At 41.3% G+C, this 17525-nt stretch overlaps 1 protein-coding gene across 1 annotated transcript in view; it reads right to left on the reverse strand.

Annotated features, from left to right (window-relative positions):
* Positions 1-17219, reverse strand: part of SLC24A3 (solute carrier family 24 member 3) — a 949388-nt gene extending 932169 nt beyond the window's left edge. Inside the window, exon 1 of the mRNA XM_007948201.2 lies at positions 17087-17219. Coding sequence (XP_007946392.2) covers positions 17087-17219 — 133 coding nt within the window. The remainder of the gene's footprint in view (positions 1-17086) is intronic.
* Positions 17220-17525: the final 306 nt, after the last annotated feature.

The following is a 17525-nucleotide window of genomic DNA, read 5'->3' on the forward strand; positions in this document are numbered from 1 at the left end:
GCCAATTTATAGCAATCAATGCACACATCCAAAAAGAAGAAAGAGCCAAAATCAACACTTTAAACGAACATCTCCAACAATTAGAGAAAGAACAGTAAGAAAAGCCTACAGTCACCAGAAGAAAGGAAATAATCAAGATTCGAGCAGACATCAATGAAACAGAAAATAGAAGGGCTAAAGAAAACCACTATCTGTAAAAATATTCAGCCTAACTGGTAAAAATGAGAGGCAAAAGACACCATCTTTCTTCAATCAGATTGAATTGAAAATATGTAAAATAATGGTAATAGTCAATCCTTGGAAGAGAACACTGAATTGAGCACAACACCAGGCACTACTGGTGGGACTTCAAATTAGTACAGTTTCCTGGAAAGTTATATGGCAGTGTGTTTTGGTTACCTAGTGCCACCCTGACAGGAATATACCACGAATGGTATGGCTTTCACAAAAAGAAGTTTATTTTCTTACAGTTTTGGAGGCTAGAAATCTGAGTTCAAAGTGCCAGGCTCTAGGGGTTTTGTGAAAGCCCCTCAACTTTGGGCTTCAGCTCTGCCTCCTGCTCCCAGCCCACTGAAGCTAGAGGCTTTTCTTCACTCAGATAGCTGCTGGCTACTGAGCCTGAAAAACCCAAAGTCAACAAATGGCACAGTCCCAATGTTACCAAACAACACATCAGGCCACTAATTCAAGCCCAGAAGTCCCAAGAACAGTAGGGCATGCCAGGCTGTTGAATGACTTGGTACATGCAGCCAAGCATGCCAAAAAAGCTGGCGACCTTCCTCAAAGCTGCTTCTTATATACTGGAAGCCACCCACATCCCTAAAGGAGCTACTCAGCTGGTCCAGTAGACTCCACCACATAACTTACTGACAGTCTCACCATGGGGAATAACCACATTCAGCTACATAGCCATTCAACCAGCCCCAGCCAAGGTGACAATAATCTTAATAATCAAACTGTATGTGTCAGCTTTTACAATGGGCATACCCTTTGATCCTGAAATACCATTACTAGGAATCCAACCTAATGAAATTGTCAGAGATTGTCAAGTATTTCTGTACAAGAACATTCATCATAGTACATATGAAAAAACCTAAATATCCCAAAATGGAGGCTGGATGAAATAAAGTATGATATAATCAAAGGATATAACACAATAGTTAAGAACATGGGATCTGGAATTAGATTTAGTTACTTAAATTCCCTGTGTCTTATTTTTCTTTGCATGTAAACTGGAGATAATAATAACACCTACTCCACGGTGATGATATGAGGATTAAAGTAATCAATACAGGTAGAAAAAAAAATTTAGAGCCTCAAATTTGGTAAGTGCTAAATAAATGTTACATTTTATAAAACTAAGAAAAATAATATTACTATTGTGATGCAGACATTAAGAACTATTTTTTAAGTTTAATGCCATAGATGTTCGTGATATTATAACAAATTTTTAAAAAGCAGGTTCCACTCTACACAATCACTTCTAGAAAAAAAAGAAGAAAAAAATTCTTCCTAATTCAATTTATGAGATCAGCATTACCCTGATAGCTAAACCAGACAAAGATAGGACAAGAAAAGAAAACTACATGGGTGTTATTGTTCACTTTGTAGGCCTATTGTTTGGCTGAAAGGTGATCTCAGAGAGTAGGTTCCAGGTTTGAAGGCCTAAGGGCCATAGTCTCATGGGTTTCAACCAGCCTCCATCATACCAGTAACTCTATGCTTCTCAGAACAATCAATCATACAAGACCAAAAAGGCAGCATCTGCCTAAAAACAAAGTTCAGAAGGCAGGAAGGGGCAATAAAGATGGGCAAATGAAAACAGGGAACCAAACACAGGGAAGGAGTGGGAAGAGTGCTGTGACATTGAGGGGGTTGCTATTAGTGTGATGAAACAAAAATGTATATAAATTGTTGAATGGGAAAATAATCTGCTCTGTAAACTTTCACCCCAACACAGTAACATGCTAAAAGAAAGAAAGAAAACTACAGACCATTATTACTCATGAACACAGATTCAAAAATCTTCAACAAAATACAAGCAAATCAAATTTAGCAACAGCTAAAATAAATAACACACCATGACCAAATGGCACTTTTATCAAGGGAATGTGGTGCTGGCTCAATACTCAAAAATAAAACCATGTAATCGATCATATTCTTAACAGTCTAAAGAAGAAAAACCACATGATCGTATCATCTGATGCAGAAAAAGCATTTGACAAATTTCAACATCCCTCTCTGATAAACACTCTCAGAAAACTAGGAATAAAAGGAAACTTCCTTAGTTTAATCTGCAAAATACTTGAAGCAAACATCATATTTAATGTGAAAGGCCAAAAGCTTTCTCCCTAAGATCAGAAGTAATGCAAAGATGTCCGCTCCAATTCAACAACTATAAATCCTAACCCAATGGAGTAAGGCAAGAAAATAAAATAAAAAACCTGGAGATTAATGTTTATAGCAGTACTATTTATAATTATCCAAACTGGAAACAACCCAAATGTCCTTCAGTAGGTGAATGAATAAATAAATTGTTGTACCTCCATATAACGGAATACTACTCACCCATAAAAATGAAGGAACTACTGACACACGCAACAACTTGGATGAATTTCAAAGGCCACTAACTGAAAGAAACCAAACTCAAAAGACTGACTGTACACTGTGAGATTCTATTTATATGGCAATCTCAAAAGGAAACTGTAGTGATACAGACACACAAGCCATTCCTACTGAATCTTTATTTGCCCTCATCCTGACTTCAAACCCTCAGCTTCCCCTGTTCTCATTGCCAATAGCCCAGTGCTGGCTTCAGAGTAGCCTCTCTATCCTACCTAAACTCTGTGGTCACACACTGATCCCCTCACTACCTGCCCCACATAACTGGTGCAGCCTAACTGAGCCCACTCCAGTTCCCTGTCCATTAGTACTTTCTGGAAAAGGATTTTTTTAAAAAAAAGTATTGCTCCCATTCCACAATGACATTATCTACAACAGTGTTATCTGTTCTGCTGACCACTGATTATTAGTTTCTAATCATATTCAAAACCCATACACCTTTCTGCAGCCACAAGCCCTATGGCATCTGCTTCTCTCTTAAGGTGCACAGAGCTTTACTTCACTGAGTTCAATCATTTGGTATCCCCCACTATGCCACCACCTGAACACAGGTGATACTTCATAAACAGTCAATAGATGAAAGAATAATGTTTTCACCTTTAAAGTGGAAGTGAAGAAAAAACATTTTATTTACTTATTTTTTTGGAAGAATTACCTCCTGTAGGTCCATCTTAACAAAAGAAAACTAAATATGTTCTTTTAAATTGACTCATAAAATAAAATCATTATATTTTCACCCACAGATCTGTGGATAAATCAGCCTCTCTAAAAATATGATAGGAGGGGTTACAGGATGACCTATAAAAAACAAACAAACCTGCCCAAAGGCTGTGACTTTTCAGAAGTAGGTTGCCAGGCCTTTCTTCCAAGTGACCTCTCGGTGGATTCGAGCCATCAAACATTCAGTTAGTAGGTAAGTGCTTAACTATTTGCGTCAACCAAGGAATCCATAGAATGACCAACTAGAATGACAATCTGTGCCATTTTTTCAATTGTGGCTAATATTTTCACTATGTCATTACTGTCAAATGGAGCATGTTAACCCAGAATCCAAGGCAATTAAAGCAGTTAGACAGAAAATCTCTGTCATGGCAGATGGACCAGGCCTGAAACATTACACAAGGAAGCCCAGAGAGTCACTGGATATGGAGAACTACAGAGCCACAACAGTACCCAACATCATAAGGAGGATGGGTGCAGGGACAATTTTTACTTCATTTCCTTGGAGTGTAAGGGAAAGAATAAAAGTAAGGATCTATCTACACTGACAGGATTTGTGGGGCAGGGACTGGCGAATGTCTAAAAGTTATAGTCATCATGTGTGTACTCAAAAAAAAGAAAAAAGTACTCATCAAGTCAATTCTGACTCATAGCGACCCCCAATGCGTTTGAGGCAGTAAATCTTTACAGAAGTAGATTGCCCCATCTTCCTTCCATAGAGTGGCTGAGGCATTTAAACCACCAACCTTCTGGTTAGCAGTCAAATGCCTTAGGCACTATGCCACCAGAGCACCTGATGTGTGTACTACAAGTTTAAAAGGAAAGTCTTGGAGAGATGAGACAGCCAACACTAGGTAAAGGCGGATGCGGTGTATTCTGGGCTAAGGGACATAAGGAAAGCTTTGACCTCACACATCTTCAATACTCTTGCTGTCCAGCTCTAGCTTAGGCCTCCCAGAGGTGACAGCCTGCAATCTCTTATTGGGTCTGCCATGAATCTACACAGATGACCTCATCAAAGACGCAGTTCAGTGATCCTTGTTTCTCCCTTATTAAATCTATCCTAGATCATCCTGAAACTGGCTCACCAAAGAAGTGTCAACTCAGTGAGGTGTGAACATAAATTGGTCTTTATTCTTCTCCAATTACTAATTGATTTTTTATGTCAAAATCCACACCTGACAATCTCATGTTGCTACCCATCAGTGATATCTTTAGTGGATTCTATGACTTTATATTTAAAAGGCAGCTCAGGAGAAGGCTCAGGCCATTTTCTGAGAGCACAGGGGCAGGGCACCTGAGAAATGCTGCTGGGCTTTGAAAAGTCGTGTTGAACTTCTGATTAAGGATGGAAAATTAGCCACACAAATGTATCATCACTCCCTGCCAAAACTCCCCCAAAACAAGCTTACAGATAATATTTATAAGCATAAACCAATAAAGTAACAAAGAAAGGAAGAAAACACAATAAAGAAAAATGAGGGAAGCTAGGAAGCAACAGGACCAGTAATCACTGAGAGCCAACCCAAGAACACAGCACCCTCATCACCAAAGAGAAACTCTAGAATCGCACCCATTTCTTGGAGTAGCCCCCAAAGGGCCCAGAGCTCTCCATGCCATTATCTCTGAAAGTTAGAAGGAAGATAAGCCTGAAAACAGCTGGTTTCTTCGAAACTCAGTTTAAGACTCAGTTTCAGATTCCCTCTCAAATTCTGCACAGTCTGGCATTTCCCCACTCCCACCCAAGCAGCTTGGAGGTTTATTCTCTCAGATGGTAAAGCAAAGAGCCTTGGGCTAAGAATACCAAGCACAGTGGACTGGGGCACCCATACTAAAAGCAGGGGGATTCAGTGAAAGTATACGTACTGCATACAAAGCCTGCCCTAACCCCACCCCAGCTTTCTTTTCACCTTAGTCCCCTAGAGATAACCAGGTCTTCACTCTCAAGATAGAAGACTGAGTGATATTTCTCTGGGAAATCTGCCCATCACCCCCACACCCCAATAAGGACCTAAAGTTACAGAGAGGAAGCATTCCCAGTGAAATGGTCCAGCCAGATCACCTTACAAAGAGGCCCACAAGCAAAAAAAACCCTTCTCCGTGCAGTTTCCAATCATCTTTTTTTAATGGCTCCACTTAAATATGAGCAGACTCCAAAGACCACCTGGCAAATGAAGAAAGCATATAACATGAAAGACAAAACAAAATAAACTGCAACCTGGAGAAACAGAATCCATACAAGGGAAGAATACTTCAAATGACTACTATTAATATTCTTAGGGATATAAGAGATGATAGTGCAGCAATGAAGCTGAAGAGGCTGCTACTAAAAATAAATTTCAGAGGAAAAATGAGCTCTTGGAAATTAAAAATTGATAGCAAAAATTAAAAGCTCGGTATAAGAGTTAGAAGATAATAGCTGAAAAAAATCTGCCAGAAATTAAAGGAAAGGCGTAAGAGAAAACAGAGAAGAAGAGGTAAGAAAATTAGGTCAGTCCTGGATGTCAAACATCTAAATAATGTATTTTAAACAGACATTTGTTGCTGAGTCAACTCTGATTTACAGCAACCCCATGTGTGTCAGAGTAGAACTGGGAGGCTTTCAAGGGCTGATTTTTCCATGTAGATTGCAAAGCCTTTCTTCCAAAGCACCTCTGAGTGGACCAGAACTTCTAACCTTTTATTTTGTTTTTTGTTTCTTTAAATGGTGATTTGGGTGAAAGTTTACAGAACAAATTGGTTTTCCATTCAATAATTCATACAAATTTTGTTTTCTAACATTCACTGCAATCCCCACAATGTAACAGCATTCTTACCACTTCCTCCCTGTGTTTACCATTTCCCTTTGACCTTCTTTCCTATTTCTTCCTGCTTTCTAAGCTTTATCCCTGGGCAAATGCTGCCCTTTTCATCTCCTGTGGTTTATTCTTCTAATGAGTGTATACTTCCCAGGTATTACTGTTCATTTTTCAGGCCTTTCTGTTGTTTGGCTGAAAGTTGAGCAACAGAGATGAGTTCAGTTTCCAGCTTTCAGGGTGTCTAAGGGGCACTGTATTGGTGGTTCTAGCAGTATTTATCAGACCCGTATGACTCTGAATTTTGTTCCACATTTTTCTCCCACTCCATACAGGACCTCCTATTGTGATATCTTTCAGAGCCCTCAGCAGTAGTAGCCAGGCACTGTCTAGTTCTCTTGGTCTCAGGGTTCTGGAGGCTGAGGTTCACATGGTCCATTAGTCCTTACTTCCAACATTTTGGTTAGCAGCCAAACATATTAACTGTTTGCACACCCAGGGACTCCAAATAAAACATGGTCCAGAAAGAGAGAACAGGAAATTTAGGATAGAAGAAATCATAAAGAAGTAATTCAAGACAACTTCCCAGAAGTATTCATATTAAAATATAATTGTTCAGATTAAAAGAATCTGAGTGCCCAGGAAAATGGATGAAAGTAGAACCATACCAGTCATATCATTGTGAAATGTCAGAGCCTTAGAAGAAAAGCAATGATCATATAGGTTCTCAGAGGAAAAAACAGATTTTACACACACACACACATACACAGAAAAAACCTAGGATGTCAGCAGACTTCCCAGAGATAACACTGGAAACTAAAAGGTAACCAAGCAATGCCTTCAAAATTCAGAGGGAAAATGTTTTCCAACCTAAATTCTTAACCCAGCCTAACTCTTCTAAGTGTGAAAGTTGAATGAATATATTTTCAAATACACAAAGTCTCCAATATTGACTTTGCCTGTTCCCTATCTTAGACAGTATCTGGAATACGTGCTCTCTACAAATGTGCACAATAAATGAAGGAATAAACCAAGAGAGACACATATATGGGTTCTAGGAAATAGGGCTTTCAGTATGAAAAAAGAGAGTGATCCAGGATGAGGCTAAGGGAGATCTCAAGATGGATGGACGCAGGGCAGCAAACTGAGCAAACAACCTGTATGAACTGGAACAGGTCCGAAGAATCTGGTAAAAATATCTTCAAAAAGAGAACTTGATAAAGTACCTAATGTCACTGTACATATTTAAAGTAGAGTAAGACAAATAGAGGAGAGTTTGGGATCAAATTAGTGGTAAAGACTTAAAAAACTAAGCAAACAAAACAATTATTAATTCATTTTTAAGAAAGAAAAATTAATCACAGTGTTATTTCACAGCTCAGCTATGAAGAGCATTTATGTAGCTGTGATAGGTAAACCAAAAAAAATATGTTGCCATAGTTGTTGTTGTTGTTATTTGCCATCGAGTCGGCCCCGACTCATAGCGACCCCTCCTTGGGTTTCCGAGGCAGTATCACCACGGAAGTAGGAATGCCCAATCTTCCTTCCGAGGAGTGGCTGGTGGGTTTGAACCGCCAGCCTTCTGGTTAGCAGTCAAGTGCCTTAGGCACTATGCTACCAGAGCTCCTAAGTTGCCATAGAGTCTATTGCTATTCACAGCAGCCCCCTGGGCTACAAAGGAAAACTGCTCTGTAGGGTTTCTTGGCTGTAATCTTTACAGAAGTAGATCACCAGACCTTTCTCCTGTGGCCACTGAGTGGGTTAAAACCACCAACCTTAGGTTAGCAGTCAAGTGCAATCCATTTGTGCCATCCAGTTACCTTGATAGCTAAACACTGACAATTATTCTAACCCAGTGGTGTTCAACTTAGCTGCATGCTGGAATCTGCACTGCTTTAAAAAATAAATCCCAATGCCCAGGCCACACCCCAGAGTGTTACATAAGAACCTCTGGGGATGGGATCCAGACACAAGCAACATTTAGATTCCCCCAGGTGATTACAATGTGCAGGCAAAATAGTCATGGATCTAACCAAAGATACAGTTTTTACCTTTATGTAACCTACTTAAAATTCTTTATCTGTAACCCCAACTGCTTAAAATCTTGACTTTCAACTGTCAATTATATATTCCACCTAGATGTCCAACAACTCTCAAAGTTAAAATATCCAAAAATGAATTTTTCATATTCTTTAAAATGGTGTTATTGACTTCTTCAGGTCAACTTGTAGCACCCCTACAAGTTGTGGCCCATGCTCCCCCTATTGCCTTTGTTCCTTTTCAAGAAACCCTGCTGCTTACTTCCTTTTCTCCACAGGTATAAATTCAGTTGGCAGACTGCTTGATAGAGTGAAAATGACTCTGTGTGTGTGTATACACATGTGTGTGTGTGTGAGAGAGAGAGAGAGAGAGAGAGAGAGAGTCTAAGAGAGAAAACCAAAACCAAGCACACTGCCTTCTATCGGATCCAACTCATAATGACCCCTCCTTGGGTTTCCGAAGCGGTATCACTATGGAAGTACACTGCAAGAGAGAGAGAAAGATGGAGAATGACTTTTCCAAAGATCAAGAAAACGGGAAAGCACAAAAGGAAAAACTAAGAGAATCAAAGTTGCAAATGTGAAATTCCCACAAGCCAAATTACAAGTGACTTGCTTACTCTCTACCAGAAATAGTAGTTACTGACAAACAAAACAGAACTGCTATATTACACTACCTAAATAAGTAACTTTGGATGGTTTGGACAACTCCAGAAATGACACAAGCCTTTCCTGTTCCCTCAAATTCCCACCTAATCTCTAAACTCTAAATTGAAAGAAAGGGTCAGACCACCGTCTGCTCATAGGTACATGTGAATTGTGTATCCAGGTCTCAAATCTACACATTGCTATTCCAATTCCACACTCCCTTACTATACCCTAAATATCATGAGAAGGCCAAGGCTTCATTTGGGGTTTGTATCTAAAACCCTGCTACAGTCCCTCATAGCCTCTAGGTTAACAATTTACATACCAACCTAAAGTAAGTGAGAGAAGCTACTTTTCCTGCAACCTTACCAATCCTTAATATTACCACATGCTTGATTTTTGCCAATCCAATAAGTGAAAAATAGCATTTAATTTTTTTTTTTTTAATTTGTATTTCCCTAATGACTATTAAGGTAGAGAATTTTTACTTGTGCCTATTGGTCATTTGCAATTGTAGTTTTAGAAACTGCCTACCTGTATCTTTTGCTCATTTTTCTATTAGTTTGCCTTTTCATTCTGCATTCCTTATCAACCTAGTTCATTTTATTATTTAAGTTCCAGTCTCTCCTGACCACTCAGACCTCCCATACGCCAAGCTTTATTTCTCATAACTCTTGAAAATGAGCTGTTTAGTGCCTCTTACCCACTGTGGTGTAAGCACCATGAGGATGGTATCTGTCTCAAACACAGCTGTCAGCCCAGCAACCAGCAAAGACCCTGCTACCTGTTCCTTGAATAAATGAATGAAGTTCCCTGTATCTTATCCCAGTAGGGATCCAGGTAGGAACTCACTTTAGAGATTCCTTGAGAGGTTCATAAAGGGACTGTTCAAAGACGTGTGGGCTGGGTTAATGAGTGGTAAATCCCTAAGACTGGCACAGTGAAGGGCATCACCAGTCCAAGCCAGAAGAGAGATAAGGGAAAAAATACAGATAAGCCCAACAAGATGTGTAGCCCTAGGTGTCAGGAAGATGTTCTCCAAGCCTAATAAATTATGGTTCAATGATTAAAGCTATCTGGCTAGACCCACCACCCCCACTCAAACAAAAGCTCTCCCACTTGAATCCTTAACATTTCAAATTCTAAAATCCTACAGGATAACACTATAAATTAATACTAATACAAATTACAAACAAAAATGCAAAACAAGCTTTATAGAAACAAAAGGCAGGAATAGGTCAGGAAAGGAAAAAAAAAAAAAAAAGAATCCCTTTCCTGACAACACTACCCACTTGCTACACAACTTTAAGGACATTTTCTGAACCTCCCATACTTCAGTTTCCCTATTATAAAAGTCTTGTCCTATGATTCCCCAAAAAAATACTCTTTTGCTCAAGGAAAAGAAATCTCCTTGAAGACAAAGAGAGTTGCCAAAATCCTGTCCTATCAGCCAACTTCCACCAGGCCTCACAATTCTCAGCAAATAGCTGGTTTTGCAATTCTTTTGGCTTTTTTGGCTTTGCCAACCCTCCAGGGTAAAAAAAGAAAAATCTTCCCACAAGGATTCGAGGCTTGCAAATGAAGGAAATCTTTGAGAAAAATCTAGGTTGATGAGCAGCTAAGAAAAGCCAAGAGGAAAGAGACACATCTATATATGTTTAAGCAGAAAATAGAAAAGATTGAAAAGCAGTGTTTCTAAAATACTGCTGCCTTGAAAACAACCTTCTGTTACTCCTCTACTCCCTGGTTGGCTGAAAAAGGCAATGTGATTCCCCATCTTTTATTCGTGGCCTCACCAGACAAGGCTGGGAAATGCAGGAGGCAGGTAGGCCCTGACATAGGCAACCTTCGATTCAAATCCTGTCACTTAGTGACACCAGGCAAGTCACTTCACCTTTCTGCAGCTCAGTAATGTCCCTATGAAAAATGGGAAAATGGGTTGAAGACAGAATTATAAATCACGAAAATAAAGTGTGTGCTAGCTTAAAAAAAAAAAAAGTTACTGTCGCTCATAGTGACTCCATGTGTGTTAGAATAAAACTGTGCTCCATAGAGTTTTCAATTACTGATTTTTCTGAAGTAAATCACCAGGCCTTTTTTCCAAAGCACATCTGGGTAGACTCGAATGTCCAATCTTTCAATTAGCAGCTGAGCACATGGACTATTTATATCACCCAAGTGCTCCATGGGACACTTAACTAAAAAAAAAAAAGCCAAACTCACTGCCATCAAGTAAATTAACCCTACTGGGTTTCTGAGGCTGTAAATCTCTAAGGAAGTAGATTGCCCCATCTTCTTCCCATGGAGCAGCTGGTGGATTTGAACTGCCAACATTCTGGTTAGCAGCCAAATATCTTATCCACTACATCACCAGAGCTCTCTCATGGGACAGGTAAAACCAAGCCAAATGCACTGCTGTCCAGTCGGACCCGACTCAGAGCGACCCCTCCTTGGGTTTCCGAAGCAGTATCACTATGGAAGTAGATTACCCAACCTTCCTTCCTTCCAAGGAGGGTTTGAACCGCCAGCCTTCTGGTTAGCAGTCAAGTGTCTTAAGCACTATGTCACCAGAGTTCCTATGGGACAGTTAGTGGGGTCCTAATACACTGTAACTCATCTTCCACGTGGGAGACCCAGGTTAGATTCCTGGCCAATGCACTTCATCCGCAGCCACCACTTGTCTGTCAATGGAGGCTTGCATGTTGCCATAACGCCAACAGGTTTCAGTGGAGTTTCCCAACTAAGACCAGGAAACAAGGCATGGCAATCTACTTCTAAAAATCAGCCAGTGGAAAACCTATAGACCACATAGGTCCAATGCACAGCCAATCATGGAGACACACAGGACCAGTATAGGGACAGTGCAGGACTGGTAGTGTTTCAGTCTGTTGTACACTGAGTCATCATGAATCGGGGGCGAACTCAATGGCAGCTAAAAACAATAACAAATTGATAATAACAAATGTTTTTATCACAGACACTGTAGTTCAGAATTTATTTTCAAATATCTTTTAAGTACCAACAAACAGCTGCAGGTTGACTGTAGAAAGTTAAGAGCGTCCCTGACCTCCTGGTACTCACAATCTGGTGTAGAAGGAAACATTATTCAAATCACCACCAAATAAATACATAATGACCAACTATGATAGTGCTATAAAGGGAAAATAAAGTGTGCTCAGCGAGTAAAATGAGGACTTAGCTTTGTCGGAAGTGAAGGACGAGGGATTAAAAAGCTGCTGTGAGGGAAAGAACAGTCTGGCAGAGGGCCCTGCACGTTTGAGAGTTCTGAGGGTAGAAGCAGCGCTGCCCTTTTGAGGAACAGCATAAAGGCCAGGGTGGCTTTCCTAAGTGGGGCAGGAAGAGGCACAGGAGACACGGCTAGAGAGTTTTCCAAGGCTAGTCTGCAAGTCATGCAAGTCACATAAAGAAGCATGGTCATGGTCAAGATCTTGGCAGAATGGGAAGCCACAAAGGTAAAGATGAGATCTCAGTTGTCATTGCATCATAATACTCCCACATGTGTCAGAGCAATCCATGGGATTTTCAATGGTTGATTTCTTTAAACTGGAGCACCAGGCCTTTCTTCTGAGGTGCCTCTGGGTTGAATCAATCTTCCAAACTTTCAGTTAGCAACCAAGTATGTTAACCATTTGTGCCACCCATGGTCTCCAAAATATATTACACATATATGAATAAATATATAAATATCTTTATATATAAACACATAAAATATAAATATGTATATGGATATATAAAGATCTTATTTATTTATTTAATAAATATCTACAATCACTCCTAGGTTATGATCCCTCAATTTTCCAAGAATAGCAACACCAAGATTTCTCATCCCACATGTTCTTCTTACAATGTGTATGTAGCAGGGTCTGTGTTCTCTCCTTGCATGTGGGCTAAGGTTTGTCACTGTTTCAATTATTAGAAAAGAGCAGAAGTGACACCATCTGACTTCTGATGCCAGGACATAAAAATGCCACAAATTTCCACCTTGTCCTTTTGGGGCAGTCATTCTTGGAATCCAGCTGCTATATCTGGAAGCTCAAACTAAGCCAGATGGAGAGGCCATGTGGAAGAGTCACTTGTAGATGCTCTGGCTGACAGGCCATCTGAGGTCTCAGCCAACGTGAGTACAGATACGTCCATATGACTCCAGCCTCCAGCTGCATACCACCCCGGCACTGAATCTTCCTATCTGAGGCCCCAGACCCCACAGAGTAAAAAGCTGCTATGCCTGCTGTGCCTTGACCCACACATCCCTGAACATAAATTAATAAAATGGTTGTTTTACACCACCAAACTTTGGAGTGGTTTGTTACACAGCAAAAGTAGCTGGGACTGAAATATCTCAAAATTATTGATAGATAGATAGATAGATGTATACATATTAAAAAAAAAAAAAAAAAGGTGCCATAAAGTACACTCTGACTCATGGCAACTCCATGTGTTGTCAGAGTGGAACTGTGCTCCATAAAGTTTCCAATAGCTGATATTTTTGTTAGTAGAGTCAGGCCACTTGTGGACTGGAATCTCCAACTTTTCACTGTTGACAGCACCCAGGGACTCCTGTATAACCTGTTGATCCACTGCCATCGAGTAAATTCCAGCCCATAGTTACCCTACAGAACAGAACCCATAGGGTTTCTAAGGCTGTAATCTTTATGGAGAATGACCTCTGGCTGCACTGTGGTTAAACACTCAGCTAATAACCTAAAGTTGGTGGTTTCACCCACTAGCCATTCCATGGGAAAAAGATGTAGCAGTCTGTTTATGCAAAGATTACAGACCTGGAACCCCATGGGGCAGTCTGACTCTGTCCTATAGGGTTGCTAGGAGTTAGAATCAACTCAAATGGAATGGGTTTGGGTTTGGGTTTAATTTTTACATAAGCAGACTGCTGCATACTTTTCTCCTATGGAGTAAGCTGGTGGGTTCAAAATGCCAACCTTTTGATTAGCAGCTGAGCAATTAACCACTATACCACCAGGGCTCCTGATTCATGTGTGTGTAATATAGTGTGTGTATGTGTGTGTGTATGCATATTCTCATACATGCACATTTTTCCTCTTACTCACTGTTCACCTCCTTGAGAACTTCCTAAGAAGAATGTCTATAACTACTCCTGAAATAGAATCCCTGGACTTTCTTCACATCACTTCTAGGAAAAAACAACCAGGTTCCTTACTTCAAAGAAATACTAAATACTTCTAAACAAATCAAAATGTAGAAAAGTAACCCATTCTCACTGCAAAAAAAAAAAAAAAAAAACCTTGCTAAAAAATCCAACACTTTACTGCAACGGACTTTGAAAACAGAGATCAAAAAATGAGATTTCATTGGCAACAACTAAATAGGTCATCTGGGGTCCATCTGTCCAAAATACTGAAGATGCAAATGTCTGCAAAGACTATCAATTAAACAGGCAATGTGTATAAAGTACTTAGGACAGTGCCTGACACTTAAAGAGTTCCACCAAATTCTAGTTACTCTTATTGCTTTTGTTGTTGTTAGAATCAACATTTTTCTTGATTCCATGACTAATACTTCCTGACCTAAATTCAATAACCGTTTTGTCCCAGCTCAGCAGAAAATAACCTGTACTGAGTTTGTTAAGAAAGGGATCTCAGATTCTGTATGATTGGAAATGTTATACACCATTAAATAACATCACTGCCACATATCTGTATTTGGATTTGGTAAAGTAATTGTCCTTAAAAAAAAAAAAGTGTTAGAAAACAAGCTTATAAGAAGTTACATTTAACAATCACTACATGGCTTTCAAAGCAAATAAATCAAAAGATTACCCTTTTTCATTATGAAGTTACCCCTTTGGGATTATATAAATATTACAACACTGTACCAAGATGGTGGCATGAATCCCAGGGAACAGAGATGGAAGAAGAAAGCCAGGTTTCTTTGGTTTGAGTTTTTCCTCTACTCCTCAACTGCTATGTGACCTTAAGCAAATCACTCAGCCTTTTTGAGTCAGTATCTTTAAACCAAGGCTGACTTCCAAACTTTTTATCCATTAAATAGAGTGGCCCACAAGTTTCCAGGGTAAATGTCACTATTCAAATGCTTAAGCATGCTGAATGGCAATTTCCTAACCAAAATAATAGTTTGCAGGTCCACACGCTTTCATTAATATGCTAAAATTATCTTGAAAAATCTGTTTATTTCTGCAAAATATTGCTGTGCTGAAATCCTCAATAAATAATGGAAGAAAAGGTGATCAGAGGCAAGATAGCAACTAACATGGCATTGGGGAAAATAAACAGAGGCCGGACTGCATCCTCCTTAACATTGTTAGCTTTTCATTTTTGGTCTTTAGTTGCTGGGATTAGAGTCTTCTTAAATCCTGCATTTATGGTAATCGGGGCAGGGAAGGTTGAGGGTGACTATATGAATGGTAAGGAGGAGAAAGGTAAGGGATGGGGAGAAGTCTGTGCTCTGGAACTACATCTGATTCCATGGCTTTCAAACATAAATATCCCTGCTGGGAAAATCATTTCAAAATGACAGTCTCATCACCAGGTATCAAGTTTGCAGAGTACCTGCCTGCCTACCACCCCACCACCAGCTTTTCTAGGAGCCAGGCAGCCCCCTGCAGCTGATTGACTATATGGGTCACGTTCTCCATCCTAGGAAAAGGTCTTTAATATCCAAGAAAGTGGTGGGAACTCTGACTCAGAGAACCCAAACATGCAGGAATAATGGCTGGTATATAATTGGCATGGAATGGCTTTTTCCAAAGGTGGCATGAACTAGAAGCTAGCCTTTCACTCATAACATTTGAGAAGATTAAGAAGGGCTCTTAATGAAAAACAGTCAACAGACAAAATGAGTGATAGGTCTACATCTGCCCCTGGAGAGCTTCCTGCCTTCTCTCACCCCGGCACAGTCCCATGAGTGATGCCATCTCCAAAATCAGATAATCTTGAATTCAGGAAAGAGTAGAGTCCTAACTGCTTCACTGGAGACCAAGACAGAATCTCTCATATTACCATATATGATGAAGTGTACCAAGAGGTCTGCTAAAATCTGAACAAGAATGACCATCTGGCTGAACCACTAAGCCCAAGACCAGCCAATGTGCAAGAAATCCCTTTCTTAATTGATGACACCTTTAAAAATATTTTACCATCACTATCAAAGTGCCTTTATTGTTTAATCTGCACTTCATAACACCCTGTATTAGAGCTATGCCTGATCTTAACACCACAGCACATATTTGTAACTGCATTTATATGACTGTTTCCCCATAAACCGTGCCACTTTAATGGCCAGATTATAAAACAGTTTTATAACAGTTATTCTTCCAAGACTTTCCTTAGTTTTCAGACAGCTGCACCTCAGGGTCCAAACCATTTTCAGCAGAAATGGTTTCGAACACATTTTTCCACAAGGTCTATTTCAGCTCAAGAAAGGCCAAGGACAAATACAAAAGTTGTGGGTCAAAGGGCAATCCATCCAAAGGGCAACATATGGGGGAATGGCTAGAGTTGACTAGTCCAGTCCAAATCATTTATTTGGAGCTACAAGTTCACAAAAGGGATCTCTGGGAAAGGAATTTGGGTCTTCCCAGTGAATTTAAGAGAACTAGTGCATTCCTGAACCCTAGCTGGATGCCCAACACTCTTTCTATCCAAAGTTCCCAGCACCTGTTCTGGAAAGACAGGTAAGGAACTTTCTATCTGTTTTACAGGGAAAACATATAGAGAATTATGTATCAACCAGCCAACCAGCCTCTTTCATTCCTTCAACAACCCAGTGAGTGTACAGGTGGTTTACCTGGTCAGATGCTGAATCTTACAAGGGCAACTTTATTATCAGCCTTTATGGGACCCATTTAGGGTAAGGTATCCCACACACCACACACACACACACACACACTCTCTCTCTTCCCCACCTCCACCACCAGTCCCTCTTGTTGGATGTTAAAAGGGCAGAGACACGAGGCACAGGTAAAGAGCCTTGGGGGCAGCTAAGCTCCCAAGTGTGCTGGGCACTTCGCTCCGCAGTCCTCGCCTTCAGTGGACCCTCCTCTGAGCTTCTCCGAGGTGAAGCGGGGGTGGGGGTGGGGGTAGTCCTCCTGTCCAGCAGCCCCACCAAGGGCCCAAAGTGATCGACCAGCGGCCCCAGCTGGGCGGCACTACCACGCTGCCCGCAGCAGCCACGCGCCCAGCCCAGGGATCCCCCCTGAGAGGCCTGAGCCGCAGCGCCCACTCGGGGTAGGCAGCGAGCACTCACCCTTGTGCTCTCGAAGGCTCGACAGCGACCAGAGCAGCAGCGCCACCGAGGCTAGGAAGCAAAGCTGGCTCAGCAGAAGATCCCTTCGGCGGCGGCGGCGGCGCGCGCGGTCCTCGTCTCCAGGCGGCTGCATCCTCAGGCTGCCAGGCGGCGGCCCCAGCGGGGGCACGAGCAGGCAGCGACCGCTCCGGTCGCGGGCGGCTGCAGCGGGGACAGTGGTGGCGGGAGAAAGCCCTGCGCGCAACAGCCGCGCGTCCTCGCTGCGCTCCCACCCGCCGTTCGCCTTCTCCTCTTCCTCCTCCGCGCTGCTGCCCTTCTCTTCGTCGTCGTCCTCGTCGTCGCTATCACTCAGTCCCTCCTCCCCCTCCTCCTCCTCCTCCTCCTCCTCCTCCCCCTGCTCGCCGCTTGCCCGCGCCGCAGCCTCCCGGCGCTCGGGGTC

Source organism: Orycteropus afer, unplaced genomic scaffold (assembly GCF_000298275.1).
Source record: "Orycteropus afer afer isolate SDZICR_OR568_19922 unplaced genomic scaffold, OryAfe1.0 scaffold00208, whole genome shotgun sequence".
NCBI classification, from domain to species: Eukaryota; Metazoa; Chordata; class Mammalia; order Tubulidentata; family Orycteropodidae; genus Orycteropus; species Orycteropus afer.